Raw genomic sequence first — 17,133 nt, 5'->3', positions numbered from 1 at the left:
CTATACAATTTGCTGAATATCCTAACGATAATTCCATATTCGGGAAAAAGATATTTCGTCGAATAAATTGATAATGACTTGAAACTTTAACAATAGACAATTCCAAGGAAAATTCTGTAAAATATTTCGTATTTCCTTTTCTCTTTGTCTATTTTATTTGATTCTCTTCATATTCTTTTAATATTCTTCGAATTTTACATTGTGGAAGTGACGTGAATTCGTTAGAGGGAAAGTATTTGCTGAAACGATACGGATAATCTGGATAAGTCTCCGAGATCGACGAAAAAGCAGAGATATTTTTAATTATCCATTCGATGCAGCTGCAAATGTTATTAAACGCCGGAAATGCAATAAAACTCGTCAGAACGCTGCTCCCGCGAACCATTTATAATTACGAAGAGAGAAACGAGTTCGTACTGTTTCGCTGAATTTTCTTGCATTTTCGCGAAAAAAATGTTTAAGCGTGAATTCGAAGTTTTGGCAAACTTCGAAATAATGTGTACGGCAGAAAGTTCAGGATGAACTTTTCAAGCAGTCTGAAATCTAGGTGAAAGATGAGATTAAGGGACGAGAAAGAGTGGGGTTAAAATTTGGAGAAGGAAATCGGAGATGAAATTTTCTTCGGCTTTCTTAAGCAGTAATTTTTCGAGATATTTTGTGTCGTTTGTGCGATCATAACAGGCCGGGAGGCGGAAGTGCCTGGAACCAGAGGAATAACATGATTTCCTGGTGTCCGCAAGCCTCCGGCAGCTTCCTTTCCGATCATATTTCCGACTGAGCTTGGCCAATGACAACCCTCTGCTCGAAACGGGAATTGAATTTTCCGGTTCAGTTGGCCGACGATATCTCGATTTTCCCTTTTCATGGTCCCATTTGCTGTAACGTTTTCTGCCTCCTCGTTTGCACTTCTTCGCATGAAATTCCCTAGTACATTGTCACGAATGATCTCGAATCGTTTGCAATATTTTCCACTTTATTTTGGAATATTTTAAACGGATTTTGTTCTTATTAGTTATGTCTGAATAATTTGAACGCGAATTTAATTAGATTTCACGGTGAAAAATTCCCTAGTACGTTATCACGAATGATCTCGAATCGTTTGCAATATTTTCCACTTTATTTTGGAATATTTTAAACGGATTTTGTTCGTATTAGTTATGTCTGAATAATTTGAACGCAAATTTAATTACATTTCATGGTGAAAAATTCCCTAGGACGTTGCTACGAACGATTTCGAATCGTTTGCAATATTTTCCACTTTATGTTGGAATATTTTAAACGAATCTTGTTCTTAATATTTATATTTGAGTAATTTCGACGCGAATTTAATTATATTTTACGGTGAAAATTTCCCTAGGACGTGCTACGATCGATCTCGAATCGTTTGCAATATTTTCCACTTTATTTTGGAACATTTTAAACGAATTTTGTTCTTATTAATTATGTTTGAGTAATTTTGACACGAATTTAATTACCTTTCATCGTGCAAAATTTCCTAGGACGTTGACACGGAGAATCCTGAATCGTTTGAGATATTTTTATACCGTTTGCTCCCTTTGTTTTCAGATGTTTTAAACACGTTCCAGCTTTTAATTTCGCGCTTGATTAACGCAATCGTATGTGTAAATTGTTTTTTTGTTAGTCAGGTGGAAATTAAAAAACTTCGAGATATGCGTTTGACGAAGAATAATTCGAGTGATGCAATAATTTTTTTTTTACCGTTACTTGTTAAATTTTCTGCAAAATTCATTCCATTTCCACTCAAATTACGTGATAGACGGAACACTGAGTTTCTCATTAATTGAAAGTACATTTTGCTGTGGATTGTTATCTCATGCTGTAGTGAATTATTTATTGTATATTATCCAATTCCACCGCACAAACAGCGAATAAAAAGGTAAATCTTTTGTCCCTATCCTCTTCCATTAAACCGTGCCATCTAGTGACTTAAGCATGCGAAGGCAAAAATTCTAGCGATTTACGTCAATCACTGATCCGCTAGCGGGTTAGACGTGAGCTACTCTCCAATTTACGATTAATTTATCAATCCATCTATTTCATTTTATATTCTTGCTTTCATGACTATATTCTTATTATATTTTAATCCCGACAATTTAAAGCGATAATTGAAAAATCGTAGAGGGCGATAATATTATTAACTCGACGAAGCTGGAAAATTTACATCGAGCGATAATTGAGAAATCGCGGAAAACAATATTATGTTTAATTTAGGAAAGGTAGAAAATTTCAACCGAGCGATAATTGAGAAATCGCGAAGCGCAGTATTATTATTAACTTCGTAAAGTTACAGAATTTTGATCGAATGATAATGGAAGAAAAAGTATTCTTATTATTGATAAAGATAATAATGTTTCCTGCATTATCGATCGATCTAGAGATGCCCCTTTCTAACATCTTTCGTCGCAGTTTTTGATATTTGGCGGAAAGCGGATCACGCGTAAATTTTTAATTCCTCTTATTAATGTTTATTAATAAATACCCCATTTGCATCGAAATATTAAATTGCTTTTGTTCGTACACTGCATAAGTTCCACTCTAAAGATTATTATTTTTTAAAACATCGCGATATTTATTTCTCATTTTCTTTTTTAAATCACGGAAGCGATATTGTTAGCTTTTCCAATCCAAACAAATTTCGTCGAGAAGATAATCGAGGAACTGTGGGGAATAGTTCAGCCACTATTATTAGGTTAATCCGCGAGATTTAAGTCGATAATCGAGAAGTCGTGGAAAACAGTAGATTGCCGCCACAAAGTGATAATTCTCTGCTTGGTGAGAAAAACGCCAATCTTGTAGTCCCATGGGAACTACCCACTTATTTTTCATCGCCTTAAAATTCATCCTGCCCCAGTTTCTCGACGACTCTACACTCGTTCATCCGTGCTTTGCCCCCGGAATTTAAACGGGTGTCCTTTCTCATTCTTTTCGTATCGTACTGGAATACGTGGCCCCTTTCATTGCACTGTCTCTCTGCTTTTATTGCCATTCCTGTTTGGGTATCCTTACACCATTCTTATTGCTGCTATTCCTTCTTTTTATATAGTGACACTGCTCCTTTGTTAGTTGAAATTCCCTTTTTGAACTTACTTTTATACTCCTTTTTTATAGCTCGAATCTTTTTTAATATCCGTAGAAAGTCATTTTCGGTTGTCCTAACTCCTCCTTTTCGCGATACTTTTATATCTCATATTCTTCGTAATATCTGTACAATTTACTCTTACTCTTTCCATATTCTCGCTATTATTCCTGAAATTTCTCGTTTGATGATTTGGTATATTGTTTCTTTACTGCTGAGAGTCGTTCATTGCTGGTTTTGCAGTGTCTCTCTTATTTTTATCACGGTAATACCTGTCTCGAAATTTTTCCATCGTATTTTCTATCGTCGCATTTCTCTTTTTCGCATAAAATAGCACTGCTTTTTCTAATTCTAGACTTCACTTTTCCAGCGCTTCACGGTGTTACGTTTCTTATTTCTATTTTTTCTCTAACACCGGACTAAAAAGCAGAGGAATCTAGAATTTCCTGTTAAGGTACACAAATTGAGTGAGAAAAATTCCTAAATATTCATAGGAATACTGTTAGACGACGTTCCATGGCACGGTTCGAGATGTACCTCGCGTGAACCGTGCCACATTTTTCCCCTAGCAGAGCTCCAACAATGCTCGAAACGTGTCTGACACGTCTGCAATACTCGTTACACGAGAATCAGGCTGAAGATGAAGATCCTTGTCTCGCAGAGAAAGATACACAATTGGGAATTTCCTTGTGCAACGGACGAGCGTGCTCCCTATGGTAACAAGTATGCCAATGGCTGGAAAAAAAACAGCGTAATTTCTTCGAGAAAAATGTTCCTTCAAGGTTGAGGTCCTCGAGTGCCTGTGAGCCATTTTTACCGTTTCTCTTTCCTGTCTCCATGGAAATGGAGCAATATATGAATAGGAAATCGCGATGGAAATAAAAAGGGGGTGAATAGGAAACGTTTGGAGTCCTAGGGAATTTTTTTTCGCGCTATTTTGAATTCAAGAGAGATTCAAAGCGGCAATTAATGAAAATTCAGTAGCCAACCTGGAAAAATCGGTGTTCTCCGGACTTTTATCGTGGACTTCGAATTTTTCCCGTACTCTCTCTCTCTCTCTCTCTCTCCCTCCCTCTCCCTCCCTCACTCGCCAGCTTCCGCTTTAACAGGATTTCAACGTGGCAATTTTATTTCTTTTACGTGATTTAATTCGTTCACGGATTCGAACTGCGGTTTCTATTCATTTTGACGCATGTCCGTCGTTGCAGATGGAAACAAGGGAGAAACGTATTTTTCAGAGCATCTAATACTGTTTTTAATGCTGGCATATGTATATTCGTTCAGAAATAAAGATCGAATTAAATAACCTAAAATATCGACACGTATTTTAACTTTATTTCGAATTCGGTTTTTTGGGAAATAAGGAATGGTCAGTTCATGGTAATCCGTTAAAGGTAATAATAACCTATTATCATAGATTTTAGATCTTTTTTAGTCTACGTTTTCCTTTTGTCAATCCTGAACTCCCAATCATTAATTTATTAATTCTAAATTAATAATTTTGAATTAATTCCTACCCAAACTTCAGAATTCAAGAATTTGCTGAAAGTTTGTCAAAAGCTTTAGCTTATAATATCGTGAAAGACACGTCTCCTGGGAATCGGACCAAACGTAAACATCTCGTGCGAGAAACGTTACACGGCTATCGAGGCAAACCTAAACATGACGTCTCTCAGACGAGATGCGGCAATCGGGCCAAACCTAAACACCACGTCTGAGAGACGTAGTTTGGGCTACATCCGACAAACAGTTACTAAGCTCTAAAAAATGTCTTTAAGGAGAATATTGAGGACATCGAAAGTTCTTGTAACATCGCAAATAGTAATGCGGCGACGAACCGCTGTTAAGTTGTTGGTCAGAGTAGTAATCAGGGCAGTGTGTGAGGAGGTAGAGTTATTCAGTCGGGAAAATAAAGAAAATTCCTATAATAGGTTAACACTTTGACTGCCACGTTGGTCATATATGGCCAGCCACAGTTTTTCCTGTGACGCCACGGTGGTCATTGCTGACCAGAGCGCTTGAACTGCTTGAACTACATTGAATCAAAATTGGCAGTTAGTGCATTTTGAATATAACCGCTAATTCGAAGATACTTTGAAATAAATGTGCCCCATTGAACGATTAAAAATTTTTATTATAACATCGATCAAGAAAATAGAACAAATCTTGCATCCAACTGTGCACTCCCATGGTGTCCTGGGGGAAACACGTGATTTCAGCGTGGCAGTCAAAGGGTTAAGCTATCTCAGTGAAATTCACGAAGAAACTGCAGGACTAATGTACAGACCTGGGATAGCAGATCAGGTGTAAACATTCTCGTCCAAAATTCTTTCGAACTGTACACCTTCCATGATCCTGTGATCCCAATCACTCCGAAACTTCCCCATAAACCTGTCCCATTTGGTCCCTAAAACGAACACTTGTGCCAGTAAAGAAGCTGGAATATTCATTCTGCCTTCGAAGCCTCTGTAAACGCCGGGAATTTTTCGATCTCAGCTTTCTCATCCAGGAAATCCGTGAATAGAAGTTCCAGGTAGCTTCACCGAAAGCCTCGGCCATTTCGCGATATTTCTTTCCCATTTTTCGTCGTAACGCGAGGAGATACACGCGAACGTTGGTAAAATATTCACCTCCGCTCGTTCCGCCGGTGAAAGTTTCGTCCCTCTGGAGAAGACGGAAAGAGTTCCGCAAGGCTTCCGGTCCCTTGTTTTTCCTTGTCGAAGTGGCTCCTCCAAGTCCAGGTCGCCATTAGAGTAACCAGCCTGCGTCGTAATTGAATTCGCAAGTTCCTCCAGGGACAGAACGATTTCATCAGCTTCCGCCAACTTTTGTTACCTCCTTTATTCGTCCGAGTAATCTCGATACTTAGAAAAACCCTCTTTCGTTTGTTTCCATGAATCTGATTGGATTTCATCGATTTTTTCCCGTTTCCGTGTGATTGCTTTACCTATTAGCAATTATGGGGAATTGATATTAAGGATGGAAATAAAAATACGCGGTCGAACGTAATTTTCTTTCCTCCTATGAGGCAATGAAAGTTTGGTCGCAGAGGGTCGGAGAAAATTTTGCAGGAAAAATATTCCTCGTGGTCTATCTACACTTTTCGATTCATTACTCCTATGTGTGATGTACCAGTTCGTTAAAGGACGTTGAAAAGTGGATAATTTGCTGTTTCCTTTTCCCTCGTTTCTTTCTTCGCGTTTTTCATTAGTGTGTCCAGTCTTGCCTTGGTGTACACATCAACGGTATGGATCTCGAGGACCCTTGCCCAGCCTTTCTTTTCTCACGAATACACTCTCCATCCTGGCAAGTAGTATAATAGTTCGTCCTATTTCTCCCCTATTCTTCCTCATTTCTGTCCACCGTCCTATTTCATTTTCCCGTTGCATTTGCCGTGTCGAAACATCGATTTGTCTTTGTCCTTGCTCATTGATTCCCGGAAGAAACTGCTAGGGAAAATAATCGCATTAGAGCAGCTTCGACGTTGTGTTCGATTGTTCCCCCCCCCCCCCTTTGTGTCGTTCCTTACTTTTAGACAAATTACCGTTAGACATCTCCTTTAATATTTCTTGGTTTAATCTTCGTCCTTGTCAATTTTACTTTCATGCTAAAAATAATATTCTTTTTTTTTGAAATTCGATTCAAAAGTGTGATTAAATTTTAGTCAGAACTTTGGACAGGTATTAACGTTGGAACTACCAACCCTAGGTTGCTAGGATTATATTATTATATAGGGTTATATTATATTCGACTTAGGCTAAATATAATAATTAAACTTTTACGAATATACGAGAATAATTGGGTATATATGATTATGTTTCTGCCTAGGTAAAAGTTACTATTAATTTTGTCTGAAGTTGCTTTTGATATATTTAAAAATAAAAGGTTTGAAGAATTTGAAATTTTATTAAACGTTTTATTTTCGTACATAAATTCTAAGGAAGTTATTATATAATAATAACAGTAAAATAAATATAATTATATAATTAATTAATATTATTTGATTTAGTAAATTATTATAGTTTGTTAATTAAATTTGTTGATATACAAAATTTATTTACATAATTTTGAATATATAAAAAATAACATGATTAAAATTTTCAATTGTATTAATATTTTCGACTCATATCGTGGTGAGCTAATATTTTTGCATAAATGAAGGGATCAGAACCTATTGGATTGCTATAGCTATTCCAATTTCCATAGATTTTTGATAAAAATTTTCAATTGTATTGACATTTTCGACTAATATCGTGGTAAACTAATTTCCTTGCATAAATAATGTTTGTAGGGCTTTCGGTTCACTCTGTGTACATTTTGAACGCAAAACGAGTGAGGTACGTATAAATACAGCGGTGCCGAGTTCTCGTAAAATTTTGTGAAAATTCGAAAACTGAATTTTGTGGTTTGATAATGCACCGTCTGAGATTTTGGAACCGAGGTCCGGAAGGATTTCCGCTCTCGGATCGCAGGCATTTCCTAAACGGTTGTTAACCGAGCAATTTCGCAAATTGCGAAACTCCCTTCCGTATGGCCAAGTTGTCTGCGTTGATGGCGAGCGTTTTCGCGGTTAGACCGCTGGAATATTGCGACATGATACTTCGTGGGTCGATTTACGAGTTCACAGCGGTTTTTTAAATTACATTTATGCCTGGGACAAATGTCGTTTCTAATTTAATTTTAATTATCGCAACCTCGGCATCGGAACATTAAGGACCACTATTATGCGATAATTATATAATCATGCGTTTCATTATTTTTAGATTTTCGTTAAGGGTGATCTTGACTGTTTTTGAAAGTAGGCAATATTGAAGAATTACTGGGGAAAAAATTTCTAATATTCAAATTGAAATACACGTTTCTATTATTACTGTACAATTTGCAAAATAATTGCAAATAGTTTACTCGTATTCTCTCAGTGAGCTTTTCGGTTAGAATTTCCCATGTAAAATATGGGATGAATTAGAGTGGAAATTTTAATGTCAGATAAAATGTAGTCAAATGAAGAGATAGTGCTATGAGGAAGCTGAGTCGTGGATTAATTTACATGTGCCAACTTCGAAATTTTGGAGGGTCTAAGGTATCACGAATATTACAGAATTGTTGCAAAATTATGATACAGTATATAGTTTTAAATTATTACTAGATCGTTATCACTGTAAAATCAGAAATGATGATACCTGAATTCCTTTGATACCTTATTCTTAGGAATTTCGCCATTTGAGTATTACGTGTTTCTTCATTTTCAGTTTTAACCTTTCTAAGCTTCCTAAATCTCAAAATTATTAGTAAGAAATTAAGAACAATTTTTTCTAAGTTTCCTAAATCTCAAAATTATTATTAACCCTTTGCATTCTTCAATGCGAGGCAATCTTCAGACACTGTTCAATAAAATTTCGAAGATCGATATTAATTAATATATTAAATTGAAGATAATGCAATAATGTGAGAGGTATGGAAATTAAATAATCCTACGTGTTAATTATTTTACGAATTTTTATTTACTCTTCTAAAAAATATCGTCGACTCTGTGTCAGAAAATCTTTGAATTTCTAGTCTTCTGTAGCGAAAAGATCATCGAGTGCAAAGAGTTAAGAAATTAAGTAATTTTAATTAAATTTTTAATTAAATTTTGTATCGAAAGGAACGTCCAATAGTTACTTAGACATCCTAATATCTCTATACAAATATCTCTTTTTAAATGATTAAATATCAAATTACTGCCAATAATTATCAATTTAAAAAAAAGTTATAATAATAATAAATTTGTTTTTCCTCCTTTTCTTTAATTATTTATTATTCCATTAATTTCTGTACTACTATACTACTATGTTATTACTGTATATTTCATTTTACTATTTTTATTGTATACCAAAGGACTTCTATCCATTAATATAGTATTATTATTATTATATATAATATATTTATATATTTTTATTTTTTTTATTCTTTATATATAATATACTTATTATTTATTATAGTATTTAATCATAATATACTGTTGGTAATTGTTTAGATAAATTTTTTAATTCATTAATTTATTAATTTATTAATTTAATCAACTAGCTATAACGATATCCATTTATATATCTAATATAAAATGATTACACAGTATTAAGACTCGTGATTGGTAACGAAAGTGATCTGCAACAGATGTTCTTAACACATTTTCTCATCCAACTTCAACAGATCGAGGACCTCGCGAATATTCTAGTATTTTTACAAAACCACAGCACGTAGGACTTACACCCTAGCCGAGCACATGCCAAGGAAACCTTCACTCTTTCTGCTAACGAATTCCTTTTGCCCGTGGACTTGCTCCTTTTCGGGGCCATGTTAACATGCCTGTCGCTTCTTTGACAGCTTCCATGAGCAACTCGCAGCCGTTGGAATTGAACAGTCACAGGCTCAAAGGACGCTGGACACAGGCCATGGAAGATACTACCTCCTAATAGAACTGGACGTCACGTCCCAGTCGCTGGTGTGACTTCGTGTCCTGCCTCGGCTTCGATGCACAACCTCGTCTCTCGTGACATAGGGTCTATTAGATCTATTAAATTTCTGCTCTCGCGAAGCCTGCTCCAGAGATTGGATCTGCTGAATCTCACTGTTCCAGAAATTTGTCCCTAGGTATAGAACAAGTAGGTACTTTCTTCGGACAGAATAGTGCCTTAGTTAATAGAACAGTTCTGTTTCATCTGTCAGGGTATAGCGGAGATCTTGTCTGGGGATTTTTTCGGAGATCGTCAGCCTGGGTTAGACGCATAGGTTTCTCTAGGGAATATTTTATCGTGGGTCAGCAGGTTGTTCTTCCTCTGGTGGTTAAAGGTGGGGAATCTTTGTTGCGATGGCAACACCGAAAGCTAGACGTGCCTTACCGTCCTTCTAGCGGATTAAGCGATATATTTAAAAACACAAAAGCACGGAAACTACTTAGAACTCGAACAGGACACATCCTGAACTTAGAACTCGAATAGAACGTATCCTAAAGCACGGAAACTACTTAGAACTCGAACAGGACACATCCTGAACTTAGAACTCGAATAGAACGCATCCAGAACTCAGAATTCAGAACTCGAACAGATCGCATCCAGAATTGAGAACTGAGAACTGAGAACTCAAACAGATCGCATCCAGAACTGAGAACTCAGAACTCAGAACTCGAACAGATCGCATCCAGAATTCAGAACTCGGAACTCGAGCAGATCGCACCCAGAACTCAGATCTCGAATGGAACGCATTCAGAATTCAGAACTCTAACAGATCGCATCCGGAACTTAGAATTCGAACAGATTGCACCTAGAACTCAGAATTCGAAGAGATCGCATCTAGAACTCAGAATTCAGAACTCGAACAGATCGCATCCAGAACTCAGTACTCGAACAAGTTGCATTGAAAAAACTCAGAACTCAGAATTCGAACAGATCAGATCCAGAACTCAGAACTCGAACATATTGCATACGGAACACAATCAGAAGGCATACAGAAATCATCCAGAACACAAGCAGAACTCAACACAACTCGGCATAACGCATCCACGTCACATCAGAAAGTAGTGACCAACTATAAGTGTAATAAAGTATACAGAAACAAGAAAGATGAAAATCTCAAATTGGTAAAGCAGACCTAGAGAAAACAACCACCATACCACCACCACGGCTGCCTTTATATACAATCTTATTTTTAAATATCTCTTCAGGCATGTTATTACAGAGAACAGTGGATCAGTTTTCTTCGCGTTAAGTAAGACTTCTTGAAAGATGGCCTCCTCGATATACAATAGAAAGGATCTTCTCAGACTCTATTCAGAGTCAGTTTCAAGGGACGGTTCGTCGGACTACGATCTGGCTTATTATTTCCTTGCTGCTGCTAATTAACTTTGCTGTTTATTTGACGAGATAATGAGGGGTTCGAGATAAGGGTAATCTGTTTGTTAATTAATTTACTTACGAAGATTGGAAATACTTCGTTGACGAAGGATTTTCGATGCAATTTTTCCAATCTCCAAGGATGAAAATATAGCAGGTGAAAAATTTGTTCAAACCTTCCCGAAGTAAATCGAATTGCATTTGTTGGAGATTTTACAGCGAGATTAAAGACAAAATTCGACGACTAGAAAATCTATCGAGCAAACTGTTTCTCCGTTCGTCGATGGAGCTCTCGAGGATGCAACCTGTGCTTTCAGTGCAATAAAAGCTAAATAAATTGGCTTGAAGGGTGTGGGGGAGAGCAAGCAAGGGGGCTTGATGGATGAAGACACCGAGCTGGAAGGAAATCCAATAACAACGAACCGTTTCCATGAGATTTCCAAGTAGAAACCGTGTCAGCTTTATGCTTTCGCGTCATCGATCTGTTTTTCTTATCTCTTATCAGTGGCCGCATATGTTCAACCCGCGATCGAGTGTCGTGGAATAGGAAATCGTTGCGAAAATTCTAGAATAATTTTATCCATTGCCAGTTGTTAAAGGATTTCGTCGAAAACTTCGTTTCCGAGTCAGAACTGAAGCCTTTTAGAAATTGGATATAGAAAATGTAGGAAGATTGAAATTTGCAAGCATCGGAAAAATATCAGTGCCACATGAACTTGGAAAATTAGAAAAATTCGAAACGTTGAAATACTCGAATAGATACTCTTGAATTTCGGACACTCTCTGGAAATCGCTGTCATCGAAATTTTAGGGTAGCAAGAAGATTACGAATAATAGAATTCGGAATAGAAAAATTCCAAAGTGTCAAAGTAATCGGAGATTACGAATAATAAAATTTAATATAGAAAAATTCCAAAGTGTCAAAGTAATCGGAGATTACGAATAATAAAATTTAATATAGAAAAATTCCAAAGTGTCAAAGTAATCGGAGATTACGAATAATAAAATTTAATATAGAAAAATTCCAAAGTGTCAAAGTAATCGGAGATTACGAATAATAAAATTTAATATAGAAAAATTCCAAAGTATCAAAGTAATCGAAGATTACGAATAATAAAATTCGAAATAGAAAAATTCCAAAGTATGAAAGTAATCATAGATTACGAAGCCGAGAAATCGAGTAAAAATCAAACACCATAGAAAAGACCGAATATACCAAAATGTAAAAGGGAGAATAATTTGCGGAAATCTAAGAAATCGGTTTATATTAATCCCAAAAAACGCTGAAAAGTACAAGGTGTCTGAGATAATCGCAGAGTTGGCATTGATCGAGGAGAGGATTTGCCTTTTGAAAATTGAAGTTTCCCCTGACACGTCCGACTCGTCAGAGCACTCTCAATTCGTCGAACGATGAAAGCTGGTGCAATTTTGCTCTTTGATACCTTTGGATCTTCCGGTCAAAGGGTCGGGATTAATCAAACAAAACATGAACCGTTCACGGAGTAATGTAGCTCGCGTTAATTAGACGTCAAATTCAACATCCAGTCACTTCAGCTGTGAGTGTCACAGTGGTTCGCATCTCCGCAGGAAAATTGACGACCTAAATATTCTCCACTTAACGCCTTAAACGCCACGCCGGTTTTACGTGTCGTTCCGTTCACGCCACAGTTAGCCATCTTGCGGGCCTTTCCGGGCCGTACGGCCCAGCGAGGCCTGAATAAAAATTCTGGCAAACCTAGCTCTGGTTCCTAGGGTACGATGTGGCGTTTAACACGTTAAGTGCCACGCCGGTCCTCATGGACCGGCGCTACACTTCCCGTTCAGGCCCAGTTGGTCCTCAGGGACCGGCCCAGACTAGGACCAAAAGGTGCTAACTTTTGGTGTTAAATCCTTCGTCATCTTTGGACCTAACGTTTGGAAATTCCTGTTATAACAATTGGTACAGTATCTCCGAGTTTTATGAACACTTCGCTCACCGCCGGTGGCCCACTTGACGGCCGAGTCTGGGCCTGAACGGCAAGCAAAACGGGCTGGGCACTTAACGCGTTAACACGTTCGTCGTCCAACACGATTCACTTGAATTTCTCGCGGGGCCCAAATCCGACTGTCTCAGCGCTAAAACGTTATCGGATGATTTGGATGGGTCCAATACAGACACCTCATGTTAGATGTTGCTCAACGGACCCTATTTACAATTTTCCATTTTCGCGCAGCAGAATGTCCCGTAATCGTTATGAATTACTATAAGCAAACTTCCTAGAACAGAATAGCAGACTTGGAAAAGTTTGACCACTCGTAAACATATTGACAGACAATTGCGAAAAATGTCAAAAAGGACTGCGACCTATTGTTCCAATTATCCAAAATCACCTCAAACGTGTTTAGACTGCTTTAACGAATACCATGCGATATAGTATAATGCAATATTTTATGCTAAATATAACTTAATAAAAAGTATAGTACAATGTGCATATTTTTAATATTTTTATGTTGTATATTCTATATTTATAATTCAGTGCTTATTCCATTAAATTCCTTTTAAAAATCCTATTTAACTTCAACAAGAAATGCGGCATCCATATTTGGGTGATGGTGCCCCCACGGAAGCATACTCGTCACCCACATATGGGTGACGCAGCAACGAACGTGTTAAACGCGTTATCCCATTTGATCTGCAATTATTTCGTCATCGGAGAGTCCATCTGTAGCTAGTTTCTCCACCAGTGTGATAAGCTATGATCGATCATAATCTTTCCAAACGTGATAAGTACACGTTACAAATAAATGTCAAGGCCACGACATCGAGTCGTGTAAAACGAACGTGGTTCAACGTCATCTCTGTCACGAGTTTAGAGTGGAGGACATTAATAGCACTCGAACATTCCCTAGTATCCGAGCGAGAATTCCAGCACTGTGTCTCTCGCTGAACGCTTGGATCTTCTAGGGAATTGGTCATTCCAGTTGTATACGAAATCTGTGCATCAATGGTCTGTCTATCGACAGATACATTAGCTGCCCAAAATGACATAACAATTCAATTCGTTCGCGAGGTAATCCTCGGTTTGCGCGAGCGAGGGCTGTAGAGGAATCGCGCGGATATCTTCCATTGAACGAGGATGGATCGATCATGGGATTTTGGTATAATAATCCTGTAATCGTTACGCGTGGCCAGCTTTATAGCTCGTTAGTTCGGTCGAGCGTTATTGACTACGGAAGATCGCGGATTTCGCTCGGAATTCGATGGAAACGGGACTCACCGTCAACGATGGAAACGCGGCCTGCATCGGTAATTAAAGGCTTTGCAGCTCCTGCTCTATCCTCCTCTATGGTTTCTGTATTGTAGAGTTCTAGATAGTCTCAAATTGCTTCGTTGCGTATCACTGGTGTGTTTAATTGTGAAACTTCAGTTTGGGCTAGGTACCCCTGTTGAGCTTGGTTCCTATTGCTTGTTAAAGTAACCCGTAGACGAGGTTTCAGGTGGGTTAAGTTAGGTCAGGTTATCTTGGCTTCTTATTGCACATTGACGGAATTTAGAGACCGAATTCAAGTTGGCCGGGGTTAGCTTCGTTGTTAGGCTACTCGTTGAAATAATTTATAGATCAAGGTTGAGTCGAGTGAGATTAGGATACCTTGAGTTACGTTAAATTCTTCAGCCTTCTCATAGCGATTTATAGAAGGAGTTTTGAGTCGGATTCGGTTAGATTGGCTTAGTTCAGCTTAGGTTGCCAGCACATTAGATTACAGAGGAGTTTGGTTGAGTTAGCTCAACTTGCTGTTTGCTTGTTGAGATAACATACGTCTAGCAAGTACCTCTTCGCAGCAGCGCAGATATATCTGACTCGTGAAAGAATTTGAACGATATGCAACGACCTAATGATAATCATAGAGATCAAGTTGCTCTACCCAGAGATCTAGGAAGATCTTCCTACACTTCGGGGTGTTAATTATTTCCATAAATCATTTTCTAAGCCATCAAACCAGGGTGAATGCACCCGCAAAATTCCCTAGTACCTCCTCGGGGTCTGTTCAACCGAAGTCTATTATTAACGTCAAACCTTCATGGTGTGTCGTGATATAGGAGCGTGTTTTCTCGCGTATCTCGATCTAACGCACATCGACTGCAGCGTTTCGGTTAATAATCGCGTCGTTACTGCAACCAGCTTTCGTTCGACCGCCATCGGGGTTCCTGGAATTAGATGGATCGCTGAAATTCCCGTGGCCGTGGTGTCACGCGATTTCTCCCGAAAATTGCACTGTAATTTGCGACACTCCGGCAACTTTCGAGCCGAGACACACCGTAGACTTGCCGGCTGTTCCAACGAAACAATGCTTCGCGATACTGTCGGGAAGAAGGGCTATTTTCGAGCCGAGAACTTGCTTTATCACCGATGTGTGCGCACACGTGGAAATTAGCATAGTCGCCGAAAACTCTTCGTCTCTTGACCAGAGATGACCTAGCCTTGCCTCGACCTAGCCTGATTTTTTGCCAGCGGGTATTACGTTGGCGCATACAAAATGTCATTTCTGTAGGATTTAAGAGGATACAGAATGTCACTCACGTGTTCCATCATGGCGGGGTAGTGCGAGGGGTAGAGGACGAACGCTCCGATCAGGTGTGCTAGGGAGAAAATGAAACCGGCGATGCACGCGTGCCGCAGCCTTATGGGAAGTAGCGCGTATGCCATGTAAATGAAGAAACAGACAGCCCAGGCTGCAGCCAATGGCCCACCGCTACGATGCTCCTTCGATCCGAATGCCAGATGTATATTCAAAGCCACTTGCAGTGCCAGCAGAGTTACCAGGACTACTCCACTGACACCGGCTAACCAGATTTCGTTCATCCTCGGCCTGGATATGGCTGCTACCAGTGCTGGAATTTAAGGGGATTTCAAAAGTTCCGAAATTCTAAAGAAGAATAAGTCTGCGGGTGTGTGAAAGGTCCTGGAAAGTAGTTCGAATGTTACATGGGACTGGATGGGAGCGAAGGTTCTGCGAAAAGTACCCCGTCCTATGCTGGGATTAGGAGTTTGCACTTGGGACGACAAAGAGGCATTAGAGATACTTTAAACCTATTCTTCGCACCTATATCTCTGACATAGTACTAACAAGGAAAGTGCAAGTCCTTCGAGTCATAGATTTAGTTGAAATTTTGCAGGTTTGTAGATTTTGTCATCCAGTTCAAGTAAATGTATTATTATAAGGGCAACTACTCGATATTTGTCGAGATATTTAGGATTAGAGTCTCGTTATTGCCTTAATTACAGATTTATTTCGAATATTTATCAAGCGGCCTAATGACGACATCCGAAAATTGCTAGGCTGTGGCAATTTTCGGATATAGTCGTTAGGCCACAATGCCACTTGACAACTATCGATAACTATTCGGAAGAAATCTCTAGGTAGGAATAATAAAGCTTTAGTCATAAATATCTCAAAAACTATCGACTAGTTGCCGTCATAATGGTAACGGTACTTGAACTGCATGACTAAATCTACAGGCCTGCAAAGTTGCAACTAAATCAATGACCCGAAGGACTTGCACTCTACTTGTAAGCTCAATTACGTCAATGCTGTTTTTATCTGATGTTAAATAGCGAATATGTATTTTGTCTGTCTACTTCGTTTAAACTGAATCTGCCTTGACAACTTTTAGACAGTAACCAAACTTGACATAATATGACTGTCATGTTGTGTCAGGAAAGGTAGATTTATTACACTATGGGCAATCCTATCCTCGTTCTTCCCGAGTGCAAACTCCTGAGGATCAAGCAGTACTGCGATTAGTATACTATTGTACTGTTACTCGCGAGTAACAAAGTCTTCAGCATTTATGTCAATGATGTTTTTATATGACATTAAATAGCGAATATGTACTCTATTGGTCTATTTCGTTTGAATTAAATCTACCCTGACAACTTTCAATCAGTAACCAAACTTGACATAACCTGACTGTCTCGTTGTGACACAAAAGGTAGATTTATTACGCTATGGATAATCCTATCCTCGTTCTTCCTGAGGATCGTGCAGTACTGCGATTAGTATACTACTGCACTGTTACTCGCAAGTAACGAAGCCTTCAGCATTTACATCCATGCTGTTTTCATTTGACACTAAATAGCGAATATGTACTTTATCGGTCTATTTTATTTGAACTGAATCTACCCTGAC

At 38.4% G+C, this 17,133-nt stretch overlaps 1 protein-coding gene across 1 annotated transcript in view; it reads right to left on the bottom strand.

Annotated features, from left to right (window-relative positions):
• LOC108551847 (adenylate cyclase type 6) overlaps positions 1-17,133 on the bottom strand; it is a 92,465-nt gene that overhangs the window by 32,094 nt on the left and 43,238 nt on the right. The window contains exon 6 of the mRNA XM_017906175.1: positions 15,525-15,835. Coding sequence (XP_017761664.1) covers positions 15,525-15,835 — 311 coding nt within the window. The remainder of the gene's footprint in view (positions 1-15,524; positions 15,836-17,133) is intronic.

Source organism: Eufriesea mexicana, unplaced genomic scaffold, assembly GCF_001483705.2.
Source record: "Eufriesea mexicana isolate 0111107269 unplaced genomic scaffold, ASM148370v2 scaffold5020, whole genome shotgun sequence".
In the NCBI taxonomy this organism is placed as follows: Eukaryota; Metazoa; Arthropoda; class Insecta; order Hymenoptera; family Apidae; genus Eufriesea; species Eufriesea mexicana.
Note: the sequence above shows the minus strand (reverse complement) of the source record. Positions and strands in the feature narration are given on the sequence as shown.